The sequence below is a fragment of the Larimichthys crocea genome, chromosome II (genome assembly GCF_000972845.2).
Source record: "Larimichthys crocea isolate SSNF chromosome II, L_crocea_2.0, whole genome shotgun sequence".
NCBI lineage: Eukaryota > Metazoa > Chordata > Actinopteri > Sciaenidae > Larimichthys > Larimichthys crocea.
The window spans coordinates 12,489,712-12,510,752 of NC_040012.1; the positions used below are offsets into that span (position 1 = coordinate 12,489,712).

The following is a 21,041-nucleotide window of genomic DNA, read 5'->3' on the forward strand; positions in this document are numbered from 1 at the left end:
TTTTATACTGTTATTATTGTATAATAATTTTAAACAAAAGTACAAATATACTTCTTAATGGAGGCGGGTTTATTCTTTCTTTAGATTATGCTGTTTCACAACTTTTTTGTCTTTTTGACCCCTCCTATCAAAGAGCAGCTGTGTCTCATGAGAAACTGTCCCTTCATAAGATTGATGTTCAATCGCCAGCTCCTCCTGATTACTCAAAGTGTCCTTGGATCAAGACTGTCAATGGTCAGGCCAGCACCTTGCATGTTGACAAATCGTAAAGCATTTCTGATAAATGCAGCCAGAAATGTAGCACTTAGTCCTAAACAAAAAAAAAGGCAAAGATGACAGGAGAGGCTTAAAAAACATGTTGTGGAAATATTTGTATTTATTTTAAGACTTCATATGCGGGTCCCAGCATCTGGATTACAGACACTGGCCCAGCGTACTCGGGAGGCAACAAAAATCAGCTCCTAAATGTGTTCATCTTTATTGACTGACTAGACTAATATGGTTAATTCATTCAGTGGAAATGGGAGAGACAGAGACCTAGGAGTCATTCAAATTAGCTGTGGAAGGTTATGTTCATTAGACATGTTATGATAATGTAATGATAGTCATAAAGGAACTGTGTCAAGAGAGCTAAAAAGTGCATGTGTGTGAGAGACATGTGCACACACAGGTTTGTAATCCATCTTTGGTATCTCGGGAGTCCCTCAGGGTTATTTCATTTCATGCTCAATGTAGTTTAAACATTAAATTGCAGAACCACAAACGCCCCACAGTTAGTCCATATTGGCGAAATGCTATTTCCTCTCAAGTATTATTCTGTCTCCGCTGTGGCGCCTCAACACTCGCTTTCTATCATCAACAATTAACATCCAAATCAAATCCTTCTGCCTGCCATATCTCCACCTCTTAATGTGTATCATCATCATCATCATTGCCATGATTAGATTTCCTCATTTCCTCCTCTATTACTGCCGCTTCCCTTCAAGGAGAGGTAAGGCCAAGTCCCATTTGTCATCAGGAGAAAAAGTACATGGAGAGGCACTTAAGAGAAATCTCAGTCTTCTGATACAGTCATCTCTGGCGCGGATGTGAACAAGGCTCCCAGAGAGCCGACAACTCTGCTCCCAAGTCCTGCAGCTCATTCATGAATGTAGTGGGAATGGATGAAATAGTAGAAGTGGAAAAGGTTCTTGTCTGACCCAAAAGCCTTCGGGTTAATAGACTCATCATCATTGATGGCAGCTCTGCAAATATCACTCTGTCTCTTTGAATGAGGAGGTAGATTGACCGAGAGATGGCATCTGTGTGTGCTTTTAATGCGAGTGTCTCTGTGTGTGATTGACTCCGTGACTTATTTTGTTAGAGTCTCAGTGTTTTTGGAAAAAGCTGAGAGTGGTGTTTGAAGGCCAGCTGGATGAGTGTGCATTGTCTGTGTATGTGTGTGTACATGCACTTGCACTAGGGGGAAGAATCTGTCTGTGTGTGTGTGTTTGTGCTGTATGTGTATACCGGTGTGATTTTTCTTTCTCTATGCAGACTGGCAGAAGTGTCAGACCAAACCAGGTCAGGCCGGATGAGGAGCCGTGAACATTACACAGGTACACATACTGTAGCATACAGTTACACAGAGCTTGTCGATGTCCATTAGGCATGGCATGGCTCATTTTGCCAATTTCAGGAGTACGCTATCTAACTATCTATGTTTCAAAACATAGAGGAGCATTGTTCAAATATCACATAGCTAAAAATGTGAAAATAATGACAGGTGAAAATAGAAACGGCTACATTTCAAAGAATAGATAACACAAAAAGCTTTTTTAAAAGATGGCAATATCATCGCGACCCATATTATACATTCATTTTATTGTCAGTCAGTTTAGGCTATAGAGCGCAGGAGCTATAGTTAGTTGGTGTTTAAAATATTCAGTATGCAGTTGCATAGGGCAAGCACAGGTATATGGGGTGCACGGTAGGAATGACAGAATGGCATCGTCACTTGATTACATACATAGAGTGTAGCGTCGAAATGCTTTTGAACATTTATTATTATTATTACATTTATTCATTTTTTAGAATGGTTATGCAACGCCGCTTTCAAATGGATCTTCAGTCAATTTGTCAGCTCTTGAAATAGACTGCGTTTTAAAATAAATGTAAACAATGTTTAATTTGGCTTAATGCTTTATAAGGAACGGAACGACAGAGGCTTATGAAGGCCTAGGTATTTTCTATTTATAGCAACTGTCAATTCACAACACTTGAGAGGAGACAGGAGCTTGTCTCACATGAATACAAACAAACACACACACACACACAGTGCTAGCAACACATACTAATCTCCTCATGGTCTCCTCTTCCTAACCTTTCCCCGAACTCTGTGTGTTTTAACGGACTTGGCCGTGATAACAAAGGTTTACAGTTAATCCCTCCGTTGCCATGAGAACCATCATTATTTAAAAGTAGCAATGGCAGTAATCACCCTCCACACACCTCTTTCGAAAGACCCACCTGTCCCCACCCTACTACTGTATGTCATTTTTTGTTTGGCCTGAAATATGGAAGCCTGATATTCCCACAATAGAGACGATATGTGAGGAAAAGATTTCATATACTTCCTGAGGTGTCCCCCCCACCCCCTCCCACACACACACACACAAAACAAATCCCTGAATTCTGCTGATCCTGGTGTTTTCTAGGTAGCCTGATTGGAAGCAAGCTGTTGTTTGAGAAAGGCTAAGATAAGGGCTCAGGTGCAAGCTAATCTGCTCTAACCCCACACTAATTAGCATCAAGGCCAGCGGCCACTTTTTCCCAGTTATTGATCATCGGTCCAACCTCACCCAGAGAAGTATTTGGCTGCTATGAGCCAAATAAACAGCAGCGAGGACACACATAAGAGGACCCTCCCTGTCTGCTGAATCTTGTTTGTGTCTTTGAAATTCAATATTAAGTCCCTATTCAACACCAGGCCTTTCCAAGTGTTGTTGAGTCTCATCCGTTATGTCTCCAATCAGCCCGCTCTGTTTTTTTTTTTCCTCTTCTGTTTCCTAGATCAGCGCTCTTTAACTGACCTCATCCGAGCCGCTCAATATTCATTGTATAGGTGTCTGTTAACCAGCAGGACGGGCATCTCCATCTGTCCATCTGTCTGGGTTTTTCTCTCTCTCATTTGTGCCACCATCTCTCTCTCACGCGCTCTCTCTCTGTCTCATTTCGCTTCACTTTAACTTGAAATAGGTTTTCCTATAACATACGCTGTTTCCTAAAAGCAATGTAATCATTTCTTTAGAGTCAGGTTCCTACCAGCTGGCCAAGAGGATTAGACATCCTTTTGAAGAGCTTTACAGCTAATTTATTTTTAATCATCTAAATCTACATATATTTTATTGTTATCGAATGTCTGTGTGAAGGACAAATAGTCTCATCTTTGTCCTGCTAAGAAGATATTCCAGCAGAGCTTGTTCAGTCAAACATTTGGAAGATCTGCAGATTTACAGATCTCCTTACAGAATTAAAGAGAATAATACAAATGAAATCCTAACATGTTAGCAAACAGTCGCCTATTTACACATTTAACAGAAACGCAGCAAAACACTAGCATTCATTTTAAATCTTGTTCCTGGCTACCTGATGGATTCAGTTGTCAGCTGGTTTATCAAAGCTTTCTCACTAAAATCAGCTGCCTGCTGAAGCTGGGAACAATTCTGGCGAGAATGCTGAGACTGCAACAAACAAACAAACAAAAAGTTTCAGGCCAGAGACCTGGAAATAACTGCAGAATCAGGCGGCACTTCTCTGTGTGCAACACATTACATTTGTTCCATTATCAGGATAAAAGTATTGATCAGAGCAGTTTTAATCCAACCAAACAAACAAATGGCTTTGTCTGGTTTCGGCCATTATTCCATTTGGTAATAATGAACCCTCCACTCACAAAGTAAATTGCTAAGATGTGGGAATATAAAAGCCACAATCGGATCATGTTCCTGGCTTTCATTTTTTATTTTTTTCCAACCATAAAATGAATAAATTACTCTGACTTGAACGGTTTGTCTCTTCCAAAGAGTCCACCTCTATGTTTCTACAGTAGCTCAGAATGGACAAACACTGGCTCCTAGATAAGCCACTGTAATTTCACCTTCACACTATAATGTTTTGCAGGTTGCAGTCAGCTACTAAACCACTAGATGCCACTGAATCCTACAAACTGGTCCTTTAAGTTTAAAACCTTGATTTGATAGTGCTTATTACTTTTCATTACTTCACAGCCAGATTAAATTTTCTAGTAGAGCTGATTTCAGCGCCATGGAAGTTTTCTTTGTCCGTCTATCTGTCTGTCTGCCTGCCTGTCTCACCTACCTCGTCTGCTGCACAGTTAACACTTCTAATTCAGCAGGGGCACGTGATACTTTGGAAGACTTTGTGGGAGGGGACAAGGCACATGGACAGGACGCAAATACGCAAACACACAAACACATGCACACGGACACACATTGCCTCTCCCAGATTACTTGAACTATCAGCAGCTTTAAGAGGATTTCACAATGGGAGGGTGCTGCACTTGAATCTCATGCACCTGATGGCTATTGATCCATTATAAGCTTGCACACAGACACACATGCGAAACAGCACGGTTGTTATTTCTTGTCATTATAAACAAGCTTGTGACCTTGCTTCTTCATTTTTCAGTGTTAAGCGTCGTTGATGGAGGTTCTACTCTGCTGTAGTCTGCTCCTTTGAATTCAGGTCTACAGTACAATGCTTAAAAATAGCATAACCCTGATCAGTCTGCATCACAAGATTTAGTTGTTGGACAGAAAGCATCCAAACATTAATCCACACCATTTTAAAGAAGAATAAATACACAAGTGAAAGAAAAATCCTGGTCATCTCACTTTCTTTACACAGTTTTCCACCATAGTCTGCAATTCAGATAAATGTGTCCGTAAACAGTGTGCTCTAGCTGTTGGGCTTATTAGCAATGCTGATGTGAGTGGAAGATTAGAAGGTTGGTGTTGTCTGTAATGGAGGAGACAGAGATGTGTAGGTTGATAAGCAAAAGGTTGCAATCAGCAAGCTGTCATGCGAGAAAATGAGATAATATCATGTGTAATGTTTAGGGGAAGGAAGAGAATGCATCAGGATTACATTTGATGAGAATACTTCATGTGTTATTTCTAACAAATCTTGTAACCCACGTTTGATTCACATCCATCCTAACCCCACATAAAATGGTCAATAAGTCAGTGGTTATCAACCCTCCTCAAAAATTATGAAGATTTAAAGGACCAATGTTTTAACATTTAGTGCCATATACAGTAGTGGTGGACTGAACTAAATACTGTGTGTAGGAAAAACGTGAAAAATGTGAAAGGCCCTACTTAGAGCCAGTGTTTGTCCATTTTGGGCTACTGTAGAAACATGGCAGTTCAACACGGTGGACTCCAGAGAAGAGGACACTTGTTGAAGATGTAAACCTTTACTTTTACTGATGCTGGTTGAAATATTTTGTTTGATTTCACACAGGACTTGTCTTCTAAAGAGTGCTGCAGGAAATGCGTTGGCATTTTTGCACTTTCTCTCGTGTCGAAGTCATCAGATTTTTGGTGAGATACCTGAAAATCTGTGGTTAACACAATTTTAAGAAATGTTTACATTTTGTCCTTGACATAAATGTCGGTATATACCCCACTTGTGAATGTTGAAGCTTTAACATGTCATGTTTGAAAAAAAAAGGAGTCTGCTAACAAATGGAAAAAACGACAAGACTACAGAGGTTATCATGGACATTCATCATCATCACGCTGAACGCTTTAAGTTTAGCAGTGGTAATGCTGGAGTCATGCAAACTAGGTGGAGTTTGTTTCTAGCTTAATGATAGCCTTTTACTTGTGCTGATAGCATTCAAAAATGATGATTTGTGAAGATTATCAGAAGATATCATAAATGTGTACTTGCGACACAGTTTATTTTCTTCAAGAATCTAAAATCCAATGGAAATACCGCATTGTTTTTTTTGTTTTTTTTATTGAGGGAACCAGGGCGATGTTTACTTCCATGTTGACCTACATCATCCCTGCATCCCTTAATAGTTTAACCTCACATAAATTATTAGAAGGAAAGATTGCAGCATGTTTAGGAAGAATAAAGACGTCTATAGTTAGAAGCTGGATAACGTCATCTATTCATTAAAGCATATTTTTTCCATTCCATAAATTATCATGTATGGACACAGTTCTTAGTTCTCTTAGTTCTCTCAGTTCTGCAGATGACACTAAAAGCAAAACAGAAATAACTGTTCTTTCTAAATTACAGTCCAAACCCGTTCAACGACCTTGATGTCACTGAACTGACAAGTGCATCAACAGATGAATTATGTTTGAATCATCTGGAGTAACATAGCTCCTACATTTATCTGTTGTGACTGTGGACGTGCTTTGGAGAGGGGACAAATCATTCCCTGTGCTGAATGAAGGATAAGCTTGTGGATTTTTTTCCCCGAGTTCAGTTTTGATTTGGTAATTATGTGTGTATTATGTTTTCAGCCTTGACAAATGGAGTTCTGCAGGTTCCTGCTCAAGGCTGGATTTGGACTCATTTCTTTTAAGTTCATGTGAAAAATAGCTGACTTGTGGCCATATTTGATTTATACTTTCTATTCTTTTTCATAAGTAAAGGAAAAGCAAAAGATTTATCGCCATGTTCTGAATGAAATGTGGAAAAAAAATATATAATGCATATACAGTACAGCTCATATTATCACATCTTTTGCAGTCTTCTTATCCTTCCTATAGCTGTTTCTCTTAGGAAACCAGGAGCAGCACACCTGACTGACGATTGTGAGAGAAGGTGTTGGTTTTTTTCTTAGCACATTTTAATTAAGGCTGACATTAGCTAATTCACAACATGCATTGCGGGGCCCTCTTGGGTCTGGCTTGGCTGTTTCATTTGCTGGTGTTGAGCCAATGTGTCTGTGATTATAAGACCAGAAATGCTTCAACCACATCTGGACACTGGTGGGACTTGCCGGCTGCTGGGCTATCATTACAGATGATCACTTGATGACAGCGAGTGTAAAGCGCTATTTAGATGTAGGCAGCAGCTTTGAACAGTCTTTTTTCATATGCTCTGCCTTTTTTTTCATTCATTTTTATCCTATTGTGTTTCCCTCCTGGACCAAACCTGTGATGTGTGAGCTATTCGTTTCCACGAAATATCCTGCTGGTGTGTAAATCTTCTTTCAAAAGGAAAGAGGCATTTCTTGCTGTTTTTGAGGCATGACCAAAGGCCCAACATGAAACATTTGCTAAGATGTTCTATAGATCAGCTTTTGGAAAGGAAGCTGTACAACTGACATGTGGCGGAGAGAAGATTTTAATTGCTCCAGAGAGCTCAAGCTGTTGAGTCATCAAGCTGTTATTCAAATCACAATTTTTTTGCAATGTAAATATGTCAGATAGATAATCAGCTGTTTTACATCATTTCAGATTCTCAGCTGTTTCATGTCTTTCAGTCTGAGAGGGAAAGAGCAAAAGACAGAAATAGTAAATCAGACAGAGGAGGAGGAAGTGAAGACGATTTTTTAGTAAAGAGGCACGCAGCAGGGAGCAGGCTGCTGTCTCCTTGTCCGATGCCCTTGGAGTGCAGCTCTGTGGTGTGAACTCCCATAAGACCTCTCTTTGTTCTCAGAAGATGAGGGCTAGCAGAGTGTGACCGTGCACTTACACCTGAAGCCATCAGAAGCAGTGGGAATAACACTTTCATACCGTACGATGCCTTCTTCTCTCGTCACCCAACGTTCCTGGCCACAAACAATCCAAAGAAGGGTCCTCGTGGAACCGAAGAAACCAACTGTCAATCAACTGCGGTCAAAAAAGAAAAGTACAAACCTGCATCTACAGATACACAAATGGCAATTTGAATGTCAGATTTTCATCTTGTTTGAATGCACAGTTTGACATTTGCATTAAAGGATTGTGTGATGTTATGCAAAAACCGAAAAACAGCAGCACTCATTATTGAGATTCATTTAGGAGCTGCTACACGAGGAATATTGAAATATTGATTAGGGCGATGACAGAAAATCAATGCCAGATTAATTACACTTCGGTTTATAAATGACGACACTGTTTTGTTTCATTTGCATATCACCTCTGTTACAGTATCCTTGTCAATCACAGGTGAACCACAGTAACCTAATAAAGTCCAGTGAAAAGTGATAAAAACCTTGCAGATAAGACAGAATATCAACCTAAAAGCAATGTGTCCTACATCCTGTGTCCCACATCTTTCTCTCGGAGGAGCAGGGATAGATAACACAGAGAAGTAAGACTGGCAGCCAGGAAAGAGGAGCAGGTAAGGGCCACAACAATAGAGCTGTATCCTGACAGGTAATTTATTGTGACAGCGAGTGTTTTGTCAAGTGTTTTTAAGATTTTAGAGTTCATATCAACAGGGATTCACACTTTCCCAAAGCCCTATTTTAAATATCCAAACCTAAAAGTTTACAATGATTTAAAACATCTAGGACAAGAGAACATTTGACATTCTTGCTTGATAATTGGCTTCAGTAATTAATCAAATGTCAAAAATCTTCTGTATGGCCAAAACTGCTCCTTCACAGAGCACAACTTCTTTTCATGTCTCTGAATTTTGGTCAGTTGCCTAATACTTTACTTCTCTGTTTCTGTTTCCACAACACATCCGTTTCTCTCTCTCTTTGTTTACCTGTCACACTGTATACACTGATTCAATAGCTGAGTTAGATGAGTGAAAGCTAGAACACTAACAGCTGAGAGAGAGGAGAGAGAGAGAGCTATGGGAGGGGAACAGAAGGCATGTTAGTGTCCTGGTAGAGTGCTGGACTTTCGCATCCATCTGTCACTTTCTTACACCCTTCCTGGCACTGACGGGTCATGGCAGCCGGTGACGGATGACTAATCTTCCCTTGGTAATGAATGAGACACCACCCCCTGAATGCCAAGAGGGTGCTGATGGTGAGGGTGGCTGCCTCACTGGCAACACAGAAATCATATGATGAATGGTATGCAAGCATGATGCCCCATGTCTGTGCCAAGCAAATGCAGTTTATGTGCCAGTTTAGGAGAATCTCCAGTGAGAAATTCATGAATCATGATGTGGTATATATATATATATATATATAGCTTATTTCCTTCCCCTTTGCATGAAGGAGACAGGAAAGGGGGAGAGCATAAATGAATCAATATATGTAAAAATTAGATTGCGCAGGTATTAATGATGGAAACATGTCGTGTGTAGGTGGAACAGTTAAAGGGCATTATGGATGATGTATGCACTGCTGTGTAAGACTGGTGAGAGGAGCTCTGCAGCCGCGCCAGTCAAATCGTCTTGACTGTGCGTTGAGTAGCTGAGACCTGTCTTATCTTCACCTCATAATGCGCAGGCGTGATCCTATCTGAGCCCCGCAAAAAAAAAAAGAAAGAAAAGCTTTTGCCATCTGAACTAGACGTCGTGTGCGCGGCTCTTGCTCTCATGTGGCGCACAAACGCAAACATTTGAGAGAGAGATATATTCTGCAGATCGTATGACAATATACAGCCGGAACATGAAGCTTTCTGTGGTAGCTGATCTCTCCGAACAACACAATTCAACCTGTGGATAGTGTGGAGCGCGTCTTGTGGCCACCGGTCAGTCTAGGGCTATCTGGGACGCTCTGCCTCCTTCCAGCCTGTTTGTGCGCGTCTCTTAACGTTGGCTCCGGTCTGTGTCGGCGTGGTGGATCCGGTGCTCCGTTTGTCCTAAGCTGTGAGCAGGTATTCAGTTTATGAATGGCACTGACATGGAGGAAATACCGTTTCAGAAAGTCAAAACCAGGCGGAAGAGAAGTCACTGTCCACCGGGTGTCCCCTTGACCACCATCGTGTGCGAGGACGAGTTCGACTGCAAAGAGCTCGAGTCCCTCTTCCAAAACTACAATCTGAAACTGGAGCAGACGTCTACCCTCAAAGCCCTGGCCGTCCTCATCTTCATGTCCTCGACACTGGCCGTGGTGGAGTTGCTGTCCGGCCCCAGCCTCACCATCTCCAAGGGGTCCCATCCGGTCCACTGTGTCATCTTCGTCTCCCTGTTCATCGTAACTAATGTCAAGTACCTGCAAGTGACTCAGCTCCAACAGATTGTCAACCTGACGCTGCTCTTCGGCTTCACTTTCTCATTCCTCTGCTGTCCCTTCTCGCTGGGCGCCATGGGGATGGAGCCCCCGACGTCCCCGGAGCAAGGCATGTGGCAGCTCATCCTGGTCACCTTCGTCGCCTATGCGCTCCTGCCCGTGCGGACACTCCTGGCTGTTGTGTTGGGAATAATGGTCTCCATCTCGCATTTGATTGTGACGGCCACTTCTGTCACAATGAAAACACAGAAACTATGGAGAACGGTACGTGTATGCTTACATGTTAACTGTGGTACCTTATAGTGGGTTTGTTTTACCAACAGGCCTATAATAATAATCATAATTTAACATCATCTACACAGACATAACAGCATAACAGGATTATATTATAGGCCCATGCAGTGAAACAGACTACTTAAGAGTTCAGTCCAGCACCAAGGACAGCTCCCTGGGGTCAGACTTGATGGGATTTGCTCAGGCTTTGATCAAATGTGACAAAAGTGTAATTCTGTCACGACCTGTTTTGGCTAACTACTGAGGAGAATTGCAGACTTTAACTTCTGGTGTCATGTGGTAGACGAAAACGAAGAGAGACAGTGTGAATTTGTGTGCTTGGACACTTTTTTCTCGCCCTCCCTGAACATTAAAACACCACACCTGATGAGCAGTGAGCAGCTCTACATGTTTACTGAGGTGAGGTAATCGTGGAGTAATGTATAGGTGGTGTGATGCATACCTGTAGGTTACTAAATAAGCAAGGTGGTCTTTGTATGCTCATGGCTGTTTCCCTGGGGATATGATTCAGCCCTGAAGGAGCTGGCTGGGAATGAAGAACCAGAGTGACATCCTGCTAGCAGCAGAAGTAGGGCAAACAGAGGAGCATGCACACACACACACACACACACACTTTCACCACACTATATGCTTCAGTTATGAAAAAGAGGACAAAGTCATGCATGCCATTTCCTGAGCTGAAATAGAAATTGGTACACCACTCTCTGTACATTTATATCTTTGCACCTTTTTCTCCTGTCACAATGAAACACACACTCTCCCTCTCTCACACACACACACACACACACACACACACACATTTCTGACTGTCATCAGGTGTGAGGAAAGAAGATATGTCACATCAGTCAAACCCTCCAGGGGTAATGGAACATTTCTGCCCCCGTGCAGCATATTGACATGAAGATTGTGCATTTCTTGGCGAACGAAATTGAGACGTGATCAGTTCATCACACCCTCGGATGATGACAGCGTATTTGCTGAGGAGATTGTTTTCCTGTATGTAGGCTATGAGATACCTGGATACCCATGTGAAGGACAGTGTTAGCTGGACTACCAGAGATAGCTAATCCATTAAGCTTAGAGATGAGCTGTGTGGCATGACCCCGCACAGCCCAGGCTTGCACCAACCACCCACCTAGGTCCCAGGCACTCAGCCGACAGCACTGTCTGCTTTCGTGGCTCAGTCTCAGTCAGAGTGTTGTGGAGAATATTACTTGAAAAATAGGTTATTCCTTGCTCGCTGCTCTTCAGCTGTGAGTCTTGTTATCGTGTACTGTACTGCCATCTGTCAGGAATATAGACTAGTCTTTTTAGTGCTACATTTTATTGATACAGCAAAGAGTTTGGAGTTATATGGGATTAGTTTACAACCAACACTAAACAACTATTATATTAGATTTCCATCCAAAGCACATTCACTATATAATGACTGCTATAAACAATGTAACCTGCTCCAGGGAGTCTTATTTTGCTGTGCATTAACATTAAGCACAACAGTAATAATATGAAAGGATAGCCCTAAAGTTTCAAATGTTAGCTATATTCAACAGCTTAGCGCACATTAAAAACAATTCTGTTGCATATTCAAATGTTTTATTTAATGGTTGTAATTTCCTCACTGTATAAAACTACAGGGAGCTACATCATACTGAGAGACAGCGAGTGTAGCTCAATAAGAGTCAATTATTGCCATTTGAAAGGAAATCACTGTTATCACCACAAATAAGCAAGAAACCACTCAACTCAGATGTCCACATTAACTTACTCGAGATATAATTGATGCTCGCCAGTTAGTGTTGCCAAGCACAAAGACAGACTGCTGCTGCCAAAATCAGCCTTTTCAAGGCAATCCATTATTCATTGGACTGGGAAACATGTCTGTCTGCAGGCGATAGAAGTTTCTTAATTTTGAGATGTTGTGTGTATATCATATGAAGCTTTGACAGTGTATTAATGCTCGCTGAAACACGAATGCCCTGAAATGACTCTCTCTTTTTCTTTTTTTAACAAGTAAAGCATAATGTAATTTGTAGTAGCTTTCCTTGGGGGTCAAATACGCCCCAGCATTGACTCTAGCTGTAGAAAACACTCATGATGAATGACCTGAGATATGAGGAGAATGAATTCTTACAAATATATAATTATTGCCCAGGGTGACAGCCTGCCAGTGTACACTCTAGAGGTGAATATAGGACCTTGTTTGGTTTGTATACAAAGTCGTAGCCAGCCGACCTCAAGTCAAGTAGAAAAAAATGCTCTTTTTCTTTGGTGTCCTGCACAAGGTTGAAGCAGTCATGCTGCTGTGATGGATGAACCCGAGCACAGATTCACAAACGTTTTAATGCCACAGACCCCAAAATAGAGACATATTAAGCCTCGCCACCCTCTCAACCATCCGTCATGTAGGAGGATGTTTGCTACTCTGGATTTTTGATTCATTTTACACTATACGCAATGTGGTAAAAGTCAAATATGTGATTACAATAGTAATCTATACAGTGTATAGTCCAAACATAAGTGAGTTAATAATTGGATAGTTTATAGGAATTTTATTCAATTTAATTCAATTCAATACAACTGTATTTATACCTGCAATTGTTTTCAACAGGTTTCCAAACAAATACACATACAGTAGATGGGAAAAGAAAGAAAAAACACTAAAATACAGTTAGTCACAACACAAAAAACAAGTTTAAAATGCATTAAAAACTATGTGTGGAACTGTTAATAAATACGGTATTCAAAAATGTTCTCAAAAATCCAACAAGGAATTGAGAAATGTGGTTTATTTCTACGTAAACCTCCATTTAGGGCACCTAAATCCCAGTCACAGGACTTTAAAATGAGGGGCACACATATGTAGTATGTGGGTATATTACAAAATACTGTACATATGAGTAGATAAACATACAAACATAGACAGTTCAATTAAAGATTTGAATATGTACAGTACATATCTGACACTACAAATTCACTTCACTTCGTCATTATTAAGCTCACATCATCTAACAGTCAGTAGATTCACAGCATCTCTTGATGATTCCCTAACACTCTAAGTGTCTTTCACAACTGCACTTAAAATATAAAAGCTTGTGTTGTTTCATGATCTTTTTCTTTCTGTTCGCAGTTGGTTGCCAACACAGTGCTGTTCACCAGTGTCAACCTGTCAGGCCTGTTTGTGCGCATCCTGACAGAACGAGCCCAGAGGAAGGCCTTCCTGCAGGCTCGCAACTGCATCGAAGAGAGACTCCGAATGGAGGATGAGAACGAGAAACAGGTACAGGCACCTGTACACTGCTGAAACTATTGGTAAAATTTGATGTGTGTTTTTTTTTTTCTGTCTCTCCGCCTCTCTCTTTTGTGCAGTGAGTCATTTCGACACATTATTTATTTCTGTTAGATTTCATGCCTTTATGTCTAGCACGTTTCTTATCGCTACAAACACTTTGTCCTATGATAACTTTGCTGTATAAATGTATATTTAAACTTACTTTATCTTTTCTTTTCTTTACAACCACCCCCCCACACATACACACGCACGCACACGCTCAGGAGCGCCTGCTAATGAGTCTGTTGCCCAGGAACGTAGCTATGGAGATGAAAGAGGATTTCCTGAAGCCCCCAGAAAGGATCTTTCACAAAATCTACATTCAGCGCCATGACAATGTCAGGTAGGATCCTCAAATCAAATCAACACAACACAACTGCAGACCAATCCCAGTGATATTCAAACCCCCCCTCTTAGCTGTGATATGACTTAACATACAGCTTTTAAGAGTGCTATTTGGAGAAATTATATTCTCCTCATGGGAGATTTTCCAGCTCAAATAGTGGCATTAACACTGTCTCCATGCATTACAGTGCATGCTAAAAAAAGGAACTGAATGACTTGACCAAACATGTCCTTTGGAAAGAACACTGAGGGCTACACAATGTGGTGTGATCTGACCTAACAGTGTCCTAAAACATTAACACCGCCCCAGGCTGCAAAAACTAAAATATTTAATTCTTCATGTTGAATATCAAGGGTTGGCCCCTGACTCACTTATTTGTTATCAGTCCTGAAAAGTCCAGAGACATTAGGTTGCACGTTTAAAGTGGGTGGCAATATTTTGAGCAATGAAATGCTATATGGCCAACAAGGAACTAACGCAAATCTGGGCATATTTTAGACTACTAAAAGATTTATGCCAGTGGTGCATATGCCAACTTCTTGGCCGTCATATCCCAGTAGCCTCCAAGGGAAATAAATCTTTTGGAGATAGCGATCCTCCTGGGGAAACAGTAAGGCAGATTAAACAATGCTTAGTGAGGAGGAGATTCCTCTGGCACTTATGCAATGTCGTGCACAGTTGCCAAGCTCCCAACAGCGTTCCGTCTTAAGATCATTACTTTTCTTTGCAGGTTACGGCATAGAAATTATCTCACAGTGGGTACGGCATAATTTCTAGCTGTCTCTCTTTGAGAAGTTCCAGAAGAAGACATTAGCTAACATACTATATCTGACACAATCTGGGTGTTTAGAAGAATTTTTGGAACCATCTTGTCTTCCTTTCATCCTTTTTCCTCCCTCCCAAACATTCTTACCTCATCCTCATCCAACAGTTGTTATTCAGTTGTTTTTCTAATATTTGTGGTGCATTTGAGCACATTTAAAATCTTTTCACTGATATTGAAAAGTTATAATATTACAATGTATATTTCCTCTACAACTACATAAAGTCCAGCATTCAAAAGGTTATAAAGGTATGAAGGTAAAGGAACTTAATATGCAGCATATTCATACCTGTCAGCATTATATTATAATTTGTTACTGTATTATGATTATGGATGCATGAAAGCAGCAATTTTTAATGCTCTAACCAGTCAAGACAAAGCTTATTTTACTACTTTATACTATTAGGCAATTTAACCTAAAGCAAAATTTTCTAAACTGATTTTATTGTATTTATTTATTGTAAATACTGTGTGTAATAAGTACTAAAGGTAAAGTACAAGTACCTCCTAAATGTACTTAAGTAAAGTACTTAAATGGACCAGTGCAAATCTGGATATTTGTCTTTCACTTAACCCCCTGACACCTGCAGCTGTAGTTGGCTATGATTAACCTTTTAACCCCTCGTCAGAAACAGTAAAGTGTAAACAGTATGTTTGAAAACGTGAAGTTCACCGCTCTGTTCTCTGGAATTCATAATTCATATTTTCTCAGTGCTCCTTTTCATCACCAACTTTAATCTGCATTTCTTACTGTATTGCTAAATCTCCTTTATCATACCTCCAACATTTCCTTATTTCCTACCCTTATCTTCTCCTCTTCCTCCTTTCATCTGTGTTCTCAGAGCAGCAGGGAGGCTTGAGGAGGAGAGTTTGCTTAGCCCCAGGATTAAGTTGCTACAGGGGATTAAATGCAATGGAGACTAAATTCTTGTTGCGTAACGCAGTGTGTGTGTGCGCACGGCAGTTAAATATGGACACATCTCAGTGGAGCTCTGCTGATTGCTTTTGTGCCTTGAACTGCTTCAGATAGCACCACCCTTTGAGAGAGATCTAGACTGGATGCAGACATGATTTATGTGATTTGGGTGGACTGTAATTAGAAAGTAAACAGTGTGCAACACAATGTACTCAGAGTTTTCTTCATTATGTTCGGTGTCTGTGGGCAGTGTTTGATCTGATTAAAATCCAGCCCGGGGAATATTGTAGTAATCACTCACTAAAAAAAAGAATATGACTCCAGAGTAACAAACCTGAAGTTTATTTAACAAGATATGTGGGATATTATAGCCTGATATTTATATAAACTTTAATTATTTTTAGGGGTTGTAGTATAGTAACTGTATATATATATATATATATATATATATATATATATATATACTATATACATATATATATATATATATATATATAAATGCTATTTAACTAAAAACAGTACGACAGTAGGACATTTTTAAACCACCAGTAATTAATTCAAAATTGTTTCTTAATTTATCAAGTCAAGTCTAATAAATTGGATTTTTAACTATTTACATGATAAATAACGAAAATAGTGATAAATTATGAGCATGCGCTGTTTAATATTGCATGTCTATTTTAATGAAAGTTTATTATCACTTTACAATTTATCATCACTTCAAAATCATGTGATTCTCTTACCAGGATGACCTACTTGGGTCACTGAAAGGAGGTCTTGTAATGTTTGCAGATGCTCACTCATGCTATTTCAAAGAAGTTTCTCCTTTTAAAATATGCTGTAAGCACCTCGCACAATAGTCTGTGTCGGGTTATTGGCTCGACGTCAGCACATACACAGCCCACATACTGTAGCTCCAGAGGGACCCGTCCAAAGTTAACCCCTTGAGTTGGCAAGCGGCTTGCATCATCCACTATGTGATTAAATTGAAATCACATCAGCCAAAATAGCTACAGTAATGCCTCCCGCAGAGGGAAAAGGGAGATTAGCATAATTGGGGGAATAACTTTCCTTGAATATGTGCCAATGGAGAGGAAATAATGGATGACGGTGTAAGGGAGGTCAAATTAGACAATATTAGATATTAGAGAAGTTCTTATTACCACGGGAAAAATCATATTTGTATTACATGGCTTAATCATTTGAACTGCAGTGCTCTGCCTGCTGTGGATGATAGAGTTTACTTGCATTGGGGATGAAGTTTTGACCTTGAATAGTGAGTGTGGTGCAGTAGTTTTGGTTGGGGCTAACTTATACTGTAGCTGTTGCCAAGAATGCTGCCGTGTTTGTTTTGAAGGTTTTGCCGGAGGGCATTCAAAATGAGTTCAAAGTTCACAGTCTGCGATCTCTGTGCTTTTCAGTGGTCTCAAATCATAAAAACACGAGTGCCTTCAAGGTGTGGGATTACTCAAAGAAATGCATTCTTCACGCAACTGCAAATTTAATGTCTCTGATCCACTAGTTTACATAAAGCGTGATGTACAGCACATTTTGCACTGGGGTGTTAGAAATAGAATTAAAGCCATGTTATGCAGACATATATTAATAGTAATGTCTGGTTAAAAATAAGCCACAGATGGGGTGTTGTTTAGCTCAGTCGGTAGAGCAGCCGCCCCATGTACAAAGGCTCAGTCCTTGCCGCGGTAGCCCAGGGTTTGAATCCGACCTGTGGCTGTCATTCCCCATCTCCCTCTCTCCCCACATTTCCTGTCACTCTTCAGCTGTCGCTATACAATAAAGCTCAAAAAAGGCAAAAATAAATACAAAATTAAAATAAGCCACAGATGTTTGTGGTATTAATTGCATGTTCAGCACACGCTCACGTTCTTGTGATTTAATGTTCCTGCTGTAGCACGTGTGATATGGATACCAATTAACAAGTATTTGTATGTGTTTTAATGTATGTCACTGGATTCGTGTGCTTTCATAATGTGCTAAGTGGGACAAGCTGCTCATGTTGGTAAGGTACTTAATCATGAACATTTTTAGGAGTTGAATATGCAGCTACTAACATAAACATTTGTGGTTTTATTTAGAATTTAGCAGCATCTTCTGACCCATCTTATTATGCTGCTCGCAGAACTTTCCAAATCCGAGTTTGTAGGATATACTACCATACTGACATGACAGTAGATTTCTGTATCTTTGTAAAACAAGGGACTAAAAGGTCTGACTACTCTCGTTCGAGCGTTCTGCTGAGCACTCTAAATGAAGGGGCTCTTCTATTTCCTTTTTGTACAACAAAGCACTCAGTGTTGTGATTCCTGACGGGAACTTTGAATGGAAGGCCTCGTGCTCCATGCGTGCCTCACGTGAAAGCAGAGACAATGGCGTGTCCGTGTGGTTTAAATGAGGCCAAAAATAACTGAGTGTGAAGTTCACATGAGGTCATGAAACAGAGGCTAGAGACATTTGGGTGAAAATGATAATCAGATGTGTAACCTTTAATTCAGGACAGTTTACAAGGAAATGTTGCTGAGAGTAAAGACATAATGCTGTGATATTTTGAAGGGTTAAGCAAGTGGGCATATGTTGTGTTGGCTGATCACTCAAAATCCATCTCTTTTGAGTACAAACATTAAAGCTGCCTCGACTTAGATGCTGACATCTGTACACATTCAGATGATTTATTCTGTCCGCTGATATGAAATAGGTTATCAGCATCAGAGTTTTAGCGAATTATACTTTTAAGTGTTTACACCAGCAGAGTATTTAACATTTCAAATATTTGTCAGCTACAGATGGTTGCCAATTAAATCATTCACACAAACTGAATCCATTGCCCCTCATTACGGTGACATCTGTGAGACAACAAAATGACATTTAGCAGCTCCCCCTTAGAGATCCAGCACTCTGTCACATTGTGAAAACTTCAGCCCACATGCAAGCAGCAGTCTGCCGTCAGCATCGAGAGCCACAGACATGCAAGTTGTTCAGGACAGTCAGAGAGTTTGATGACTAATCCCCTTCACACCCTCGTTGCCACCCAGCACTCAGGGCAAATCCTTCACTGGAAAAGTTCCTGCTCGGCTCTGATGCAGATTGATAATGAGCTGTCTCTCAGGGGCAGGAGGACCATATTAAGATAACAGAGTTTTCAACACGAGTAAGCGTTTTTTCTCCCGGGCCTGTTGTCATAATAACTTACAATGAAACATGATGAATAAGATAATCAGCACAAATCACAAATGGTACATAGGACAAAACTGTTTATATACAGTAAGAAATTCAACTAGTTGTGTCAAAATAGGATAAAACTAGTTTTGGACATATCTATGGAAACAGTCAGGCTCCTGGGGGGAGACGCCGGAGATGCTGATCCTCTACTACAGAGTCTGCCATGTTTCTACAGTAGCCCAGAACAGACAAACTAAATAGCCATGATGGGAGGTGGTTGGAATCAGCAACTACATGCCACTAAATCCTACACACTGGACCTTTAAGACATCTGACCATAAGCTCATATTTCAATTGTAAAGTGCAAGTTAGCAATCTAGCGTCCTACTATGCGTTACCTTTGGCTTATGTTATTTCAGTACCTTGCTGAGCCATCATGTATATTTTCATGCATATGCTGATTTCTCCAAAAAAATATCATTTCAGTTCAACTTTAAAGTTCATTTTTTGAGTCCTATATACCAAATGTCAAAAGGGAATACAGGTTCACCTGGAGACAGTAACAGTGCCTTGATGGTTGCATTATATCCCAGAACAGCTCCTAACAGGACATGTCTCCACCTTGATCCCCATGAGAATGCTTCTATTTTGAGTCACTCTGCTTGACTGCGCTGCCAGTCAGTTAAAAAGCAGAGCAGGCTCTCTCACTCTCTCTCTTTTTATATATTTTTATTTTTTCTGTTGCTGCAGGTCATTAATTTGAATGTTTGATTAGCTTGCTGTAAACACATTACCCAAAGAGAATGTTCAAATTGACTTTGGCTCAGGCTTCCTAAATATCATTTCAAACAAAATCCTGAAAAGCTAAAATCTCATCAGGCTCCCAATAGTGTTGTTTCCTGCGTGTAGTAGAACACGCTGGGATAAATAACATGCATCAACTCAAACGCTTCTTTTTCTTCTCTGTGTTGCAGCATCCTGTTTGCAGATATAGTCGGTTTCACCAGCTTGGCCTCTCAGTGCACAGCCCAGGAACTGGTTAAACTGCTAAATGAGCTGTTTGGAAAGTTTGATGAGCTTGCCACGGTGAGTCTGTTTCCCTTCGTTGAACACACATCCCACAATTACAGTCACTGTTTGGCATAAAAAGCTGCTCTTTTTCTCTCTGTGTATGCTATGTCCAAACTTTGACACAGCAGCGATGTGTGTTGCGTGTACTGTTTGGCCACAGGCTGTTGGCACATGCCAAGATTGTACCAGCTTAGCATGATGTCACAGTGAATATTTGAAGCCCATATGATGCTTAATATGATTATCCAGCTTCATTTGAGGAAGAGTTGACAGAGCTTTTTAATCTAGGCCAGATTTACCCAGGGCTAAACCTCCCCTTCACTCTGGTTGTGTGAATGAACTGAATGAAGGGGGCCACTGAGTCAGGAAAAGATTTCAGCTCTCATCCCATCTGCCAATATTTCACTCTTTGTGATTTCGCTGCTTAAAATCCTCCCAACTTTTGCTGTGAATATGGCTGCTGCTGTTAATCTAGTTGCTTTTTCAAATGTGACGCTGTCAGTGGTGGTGTTACATACTATACTGTATGTACCTTAAGAGGTTGCTTTAACCTAATCAGAATCAAAGTGTATCTGCAGAATAAGATAAAGCTCCTTCTCCAACACTTTCAGTTTGGCTGACACATACAGTATCTTTGTTTGGTGAGAAGGTTGAGCCCCTGCAGATCACCCTGCCACAGCCTTATCTACATGTAATCTGGCCTCTATTACTTACACCAGGCACATACCCTTGTCAAATCCATTAATCCACAGGATTACAACTAACCCTTTTTTGCTTTCATAGAAGGTTTTATTTGACTGTGTTGAGAGCTTCTATTTTTAACTCTGTTTGTTTACAGGCACAAAATTAGAACTCGCAAAAAGAGAGTGCCTCTCATTTGTCTCTTTATTGTCAAGTAATTATTGTCGCCTTTCTAATTAATCTTGGGTTGGTTGT

General features: G+C 40.4%; 1 protein-coding gene across 3 annotated transcripts in view; it reads left to right on the forward strand.

Annotated features, from left to right (window-relative positions):
* Positions 1-9,212: 9,212 nt before the first annotated feature.
* The window catches only part of LOC104929332 (adenylate cyclase type 1), a 33,031-nt gene continuing 21,202 nt past the window's right edge, over positions 9,213-21,041 (forward strand). For 2 of the 3 annotated variants that reach the window (XM_019262295.2, XM_010743823.3), the window contains exons 1-4: positions 9,215-10,414; positions 13,572-13,721; positions 13,997-14,115; positions 20,009-20,120. In XM_019262295.2, coding sequence (XP_019117840.1) covers positions 9,806-10,414; positions 13,572-13,721; positions 13,997-14,115; positions 20,009-20,120 — 990 coding nt within the window. In that variant the 5' untranslated portion in view covers positions 9,215-9,805. Of the gene's footprint in view, positions 10,415-13,571; positions 13,722-13,996; positions 14,116-20,008; positions 20,121-21,041 lie in introns of all 3 variants that reach the window. The other variant, XR_003461277.1, reaches the window with a different exon arrangement.